The sequence below is a fragment of the Erinaceus europaeus genome, chromosome 1 (assembly GCF_950295315.1).
Source record: "Erinaceus europaeus chromosome 1, mEriEur2.1, whole genome shotgun sequence".
Classification (NCBI taxonomy): Eukaryota; Metazoa; Chordata; class Mammalia; order Eulipotyphla; family Erinaceidae; genus Erinaceus; species Erinaceus europaeus.
In genome coordinates, this window is record NC_080162.1 from 72,011,729 (window position 1) to 72,018,309 (window position 6,581).

Genomic DNA, 6,581 nt, shown 5'->3' on the forward strand with positions numbered 1-6,581 from the left:
TCCCTACCCTTAATCACTCTGGGAGTATGGGCCATTGATCTTTATGGGGTGCAGAAGGTGGTAGTTCTGGCTTTTGTAACTGCTTCTTTGCTGGACATGGGTGTTGATAGGTTGATCCATACTCCCAGTCTGTTTCTATCTTTCCCTAGTGGGGCAGGGCTCTGGGGAGATTCTTTTCCAACTTCTTAGGGGCAGAGTTTAGAAATACACATCTGGATTAAGAGGCAGACTGCACCACTTGTTGGCTGTGTGGGCTGAGGCAAATGGCAGAGCTCTGAACCTGCCTCCTAATTAAATGTAGGGTGTAAGGGCCAGGCAGTGTAGAGTGCACACATTACCATGGACAAAAACCTGGGTTCAAGCCTCTGGTCCCTACATAAAAGGGAGAAGCTTCATGAACACTGAAGCAATGTTTTAGTTATCTCTTCCTCTTTAGTCCCCTTCTCTCTGTCTCTATTTAAATAAAGGGGGGGGGGAGAGAATAAAGGAAGGAAGGAAAATAAATGTGGCTATTAGGAGCAGTGGATTTGTTGTACAGACACTGTGCCCCAGCAATAACCCTGGTAGAAAAAAAGGGGAGGAGAGGAAAGTAAAGGAAGAAAGAAAGAGAAATTAGGGTCAACCACAGTTACCTCTTTGAATTTTGAAGATAAAATAAAATAACCCAAAGAGCTGAATCCAGTGTTTTGAATATAACACTTAAGAAATAACCACACGACGGGAGTAAGGATCCTGGTTTGAGCCCCCAGCTCCCCACCTGCAGGGGAGTCTCTTCACAAGCAGTGAAGCAGGTCTGCAGGTGTCTATCTCTCTCTCCCCCTCTCTGCCTTCCCCTCCTCCCTCCATTTCTCTCTGTCCTATCCAATGACAACAGTAATAACTACAACAATAAAACAACAAAGGCAACAAAAGGGAATAAATAAATAAATAAATATTAAAAAAATAACCACACACAGGAGCTGGGTGGGAGCATACCTGGTTAAGTGCACACATTACAGTGTGCAGCAAGGGGAAAGCTTCATGAGTAGTGAAGCAGGGCTGCATGTGTCTCTCTGTCTCTCCCCATCACCATATCCCCCCTCCTCTCTTGATTTCTGTCTCTATCCAATAAATAATAAATAAAATATTAAAGAAAAGAAGTATCTACTCACACTGGTGACTTGGTACATGTGCAAGCTCTCAACCATATTATCACCAGTATGTGCACAAGAACTCTTGATTTCCATTTCATTCACAGGGATCCCTCAGTGAATGCCACCCTGAATCCATCCTACATTTGACTGTGTGGTTTTGGAGAAGCTAGTGGACCTTTTTGAGGCCCCCATTTCCTTCCCTAAAAAGTAGTAATAATAGTACTTTTATATATAGAATATTGAAGAGGATAAAGCAAGTATAAAATGTATCACCTGAATCTTGAAATTATGAGTCAAAGCAGCTATTAGATATTCCAGAGCAGGGAAATAGCTCATCCAGGAGAGTGCTCACTCTACCATGTATGGGGACATGGGCCTGAACCCTGGCACTACATGGGAGCACTATAGGGTACTCCATGGAAGATGGAGTGGGGCTGTGGTGGTTTCTGTTCTCCTCCTGCTCCCCCTCCTCTCTCTCTCATGAAAAATTCAATTTGTGTCTACAGCCATACCACCGTGAACACACCCGATCTTGTCTAATCTTGGAAAAATTCAACTTGGGAGTAGTAGAATCAATCATTCATGAGGCCCCCATGGTGAGTAAATAAATAGATACTCTAAACAGCAAGGATGAGTAATCTCCCTATTTATCAGGGATTTATCACATGCTTAGTCTACAGTCACAAGGCCGGTAGATTGAGGGTTTTATTTTGTCACTGCCTCCTCTCCCCAACCCTTCCTCTTATCACTTTGATGCTCTTCTTCTAATTCCTGCACGAGAACACACACCACATACTTAAAGAATTATTTACTTACTTCATGAGCGTGATATATATCATATATAAAAATATACATACACACACAGGGGGAGAGAGAGAGAGAGAGAGAGAGAGAGAGATGGAAAGAGAGAACTAGAGCACCATGCAGCTGTAGCATATGTAGTGCCAGGGATTGAATTTAGTGCCTCACACAAGCAAGTCATGCACTCTATCCACTGAACTGCCTCTGGGCTACAGTTTTTCTTTCTCACTCTCCCATTTTCATCTCTTGTTTAAATTACTGTGTGGGCCTAACAGTCTTTGAACATTGTTCAGTGCATCATGTTGTATCCATCCTGTTCCATGGAAACTGAGGTTCAAAAAGGGATGGGACTTTTCCACCTGCGTGAGTGTCAACATGTGCTCCTTCCCCTTCTCAGGAGTCACCACAGCCACACTCATTATGCTGAAGTCCAGGTCCCGCACAACCCAGCCCTGCTCATTACTCCCTTCCCAGTCAAACTCATCTCTGCAGCTCACTGGCTCCTTAGCACCCAGGGGGAGGGCGGAATAGAGGTGTGTGAGGGGTGGGGGGTGGGAGTGGGGGAGGAAGCCCAAGGAAGAGTCCTCCTTGGAGGGAAGGTCTCTGTGCAGAAAAGTGTTTCCCACCCACTCTGCTCTCCAGCACCCTTCTCACTCCCTCCCCAGAATTGTTCTTCCTCCCGCCCTGGGGTGATGCTGAAGAGCCGCTGGTGCTTTCTAGACATCTGTCCCCACCTGGGTATGGCATTTAGTGAGGCTGAACCTAGGGTGCTCTGCTGAAGCCAGCACCACCAATGCTCTGGACTCATTGTAATTGATTTTTAATGGGTCCATTATGACCCTGTTCTGACTGTGCATCACAGGCACCTGACATACAAAGCTTGGTGATTAATTAAGGAGTTGCCTGTTTGGCCACCTCCCCATGTGCCTTTCCTTCCTGGTCCTGTTGAAAGCTCCTGGCCTCACTGTTACCTGTACACAGAAGTTCGTCAACTTCAATCTAGTATCCCAGCTAAAGTTCTGCCAGAGTGGTTTCCTTGGTTCTTAATGTTCTGAGCCGAAAGATTATTATAATTTTGTAGACAGCTTGTAGGCCTACTTTACTTACATTTCAAAGGGCCTGTAGCCATACTAGTTTTTTTTTTTTTTTTCTTTCTCTGAGCCTGAAATATGATATGCAGGTGGATCCAAGTTACTGTCTGGGAAGGTGATGTCATGGCTGGAAAAGGGACAGGAAGCTGGATCAGGGAAGAGAGTAGCTCCCTAATATGGGAAAGGGGTATAAATATCGTTGACTGTGAACCCCATCGATTTGATTTGGTCTGGGGCCCATATTCAGCTTAGGAGCCTATATGACCTCTGCATCCCTGTAGATCTGAGCTCACATTCTGTGGTCATGAGTAGGAACATTCCAAGCTGCCCCAATATAAGGACCCATCTTCCTCAGGTGTAGCATAGAGTATGTTGTCCACCCTCCCTTCGGAGGATGGAAAATTCTCTACCATTGTTGATCCAAGAGGTCAAGGACCTATGTTGGGCCCACAAAGGGGTCTATTTTGAAAGAGACAGGTAGGCTCGGAGAATGGATCGATCAGTCAGTGCCCATGTTCAGCGGGGAAGCAATTACAGAAGCCAGACCTTCCACCTTCTGCATCCCACAAGGACCTTGGGTCCGTACTCCCAGAGGGATAAAGAATAGGAAAGCTATCAGGGGAGGGGATGGGATACGGAGATCTGGTGATGGGAATTGTGTGGAGTTGTACCCCTCATATCCTGTGGTTTTGTTAGTGTCTCTTTTTTTAAATAGAAAAAAAAAAAAGAAATAGGATGAAGAGAATTCAGAGACCACATTTAGGATCTGCATGTAAGGGCTCTGGGGTCAGATAGTGATGTCTGCTATTGATTGAGCGACAATCACATGTAGTTCACACTTTTCCTCCAGGTTTAATGTCACAAACATTCATGCACATATTGCATAGTAGGCCTGATCTACTGCTCAGAGAAACAGGCCTCCAAGGAGCCAGGAAGCCTCAGAAGACTGGTACTTTATTATCTGCTTATGAGCTAAGCTTGATGGTTCCAGCCCTGATACTTCACAGATGGAGAAATAAAGGTTCAGAGAGACAGACACCCAGCAAGCTATTAATGGATCTGACATTGGAACTCCATCACTTGACTTTATTCCTAGAAGGGTCCTTTTTTAGCCATCAAAACTGATCAAATTTAAGACCTACAACTTACGTACTAGCAAGGGAAGAGGGAGTTAGTTCTCTGTGAGCCCTGCCAAGTAGGTCCTGAAAGAAGCAAAGCCAGTCCCCACTAACCAAAGGCTAAGAGAGGAGGAGCACCCTTAACACTGGAGCAGTCTGGGGGAGTGAGTGGGGTGAAAGGACCTGGTCCTCTGGAAGCCAACCCATCCCAAAAGCTGAAAGGGCCTTGGTTACCCTGTGACATTAGAGATTGCCAGTGGGGAATAAGAAGAGTAAGTTCAGATATTACAAGGGATTTAAATAGTTGCTGTTGAAAGTCAAAAAGTAAATAAGAGTTGACTCATATAATTGTCACATAATGCTGAACAATCGAAAAAGGACTAGAATCAGAAACATCCTTTGAGACCTGTGAGAGAGGGCTCCTGGCTCTGCCCACTTGATTCTCCCTGGCCTGACAGCTAGGCGGAGCAGCAGGGAATATGTTACTCCTGCCTGACATGAGATGGGTGACATGGGGTCTGCTGTTTACAAGGCCCCATATGACAGAGAGCGCAGCTCAGCAGATCCGTGAGGTGATGTAGCATCTAGCTCCCATCTATGGATAAGGAAATGGAGGTGCCAAAGGGCACACTTCCCTGCTCAAGATCACAAAGCTGCTTTTAACCACAAATCCTGGGGTAAATATGGAGAAAGTTGTTGAGCCCATGACATCTCTCTTCTTCTACTCAGCCCACAATCTCAGGTCTGCCCAGAAATATTTCTTGGTGGGTGTCATGAGCCCATGGTGTGAGAGGTTCCATATAGACCCCTCTCTCCTTTTCTGTTCCTACTTCTCTGGCCCAGCTGGGTGGGGAGGGGGTGGTGGCTCTCCATAAACACGAGGAAAGAACTCCCAGATAGTACAGCTCCCAAACCTTAGAATCAAACTTTTTCTCCACTGACACCTCTTCCCAAAGCTCCTCTCAAGAGGCCTTGTCTACTCACCTGCCATGCCAGGGCCAGTCTGCCTGTTGCTTCCTCTGCACGGTAGGGTGTGAGCCCTCAGCACAGTGTGTCAGAGTAGCTGGCCAGCCCAACACTTACAAGGTGAATCTTGGGCTACTCCTAGGCCAGTCCAAATTCATGAAGAGGCGGGGCACTCCTCAGCCCAGAAGCAACACCTACACATACCTAATCACCCCATAATTGCACCCAGAAGGTGTATAGTGTGGCAGTGGCTCCAGTTTGGAGGCCCGGAGATGCAGAGTTGAGAGCTGGCTAGATTGTGGGAGAAACTGAGTCCCAGAAATACTTGGTGATGAGAGAGGAAGAAGATGCCAGGAAAAGGAGGGTACTGTATTTGTGCTCAGCCATTCTCACCCCTTACAAAGAGTCACAGGCAGCAGGCAGAAGCTCAGATAGTAGTCCCCCCAGTCCCAAGGCTGCAGGATGACCAGGAGCAGAGCCTGGACATAAGTCTAACTTTTTTTTTTTTTTAATCAGAGCACTGCTAAACTCTGGCTTATAGTGTGGGGGATTGATCCTGGGACTTGAGAGCCTCAGGCAAGAAAGTCTCTTCGCATAACCATTATGCTATACCCCCACCCAGAAGTCTGACACTTATGGTGCTCAGTCTGGTGCTGTTTACTGCCCCCAGGGTGACATCAGAAGATTCCTGGACTCACAGCTTTTCCCCTCCTCCTCTACCTTCTCCTCTTAGATATATTTATTTATTTTTAATTTTTTATTTATAAAAAGGAAACATCAAAGAAATCATAGGGTAAGAGGGGCACAACTCCATACAATTCCCACCACCAGAACTCTGTATTCCATCCCCTCCCCTGATAGCTTTCCTGTTCTTTATCCCTCTGGGAGTATGGACCCAAGGTCATTTTGAGATGCAGAAGGTGGAAGGTCTGGCTTCTGTAATTGCTTCCCCACTGAACATGGATGTTGACTGGTCTATCCATGCTCCCATCCTGTCTTTCTCTTTCCCTAGTGGGGAAGGGCTCTGGGGAAGCAGAGCTCCAGGACACATTGGTGGGGTTGTCTGTCCAGGGAAGTCTAGTCAGCATCATGCTATCTGGAACCTGGTGGTTGAAAAGAGAGTAAACATACAAAGCCAAATTATTGACCAATCATGGACCTAAAGGCTGGAATAGTGCTGATGAAGAGTTGGGAGGGTGGTCTCCGTTCTGAAGATAGCTAGTAGGCATATTTTACTTATATTCCAAAGGGCCTGTAGATATGCTAGTGTTTTTTTTTTTTTTTGCTTGAGCCTGAAATCTGATATGCAGGTGGGTCCTAATTATTGTCTGGAGAGGTGATGTCATGGTTGGCAGAAGGACCAGAAAGCTGGATCAGGGAAGAGTGTAGCTCCCAAATATGGGAAAGGTGTATAAATATTGTTGACTGTAAACCCCATCGATTTGATGTGATCTGATCTGGGGCCCATATTC

General features: G+C 46.1%; 1 protein-coding gene across 2 annotated transcripts in view; it reads right to left on the bottom strand.

The window, feature by feature from the left end:
- The window catches only part of TGM6 (transglutaminase 6), a 38,799-nt gene extending 33,530 nt beyond the window's left edge, over nt 1-5,269 (bottom strand). For both annotated transcript variants that reach the window (XR_009548959.1, XM_060187469.1), the window contains exon 1: nt 5,128-5,269. Coding sequence is in view for 1 of the 2 variants with exons in the window: in XM_060187469.1 (XP_060043452.1) it covers nt 5,128-5,134 (7 nt within the window). In the remaining variant the exon portion in view is untranslated. The remainder of the gene's footprint in view (nt 1-5,127) is intronic.
- Nucleotides 5,270-6,581: the final 1,312 nt, after the last annotated feature.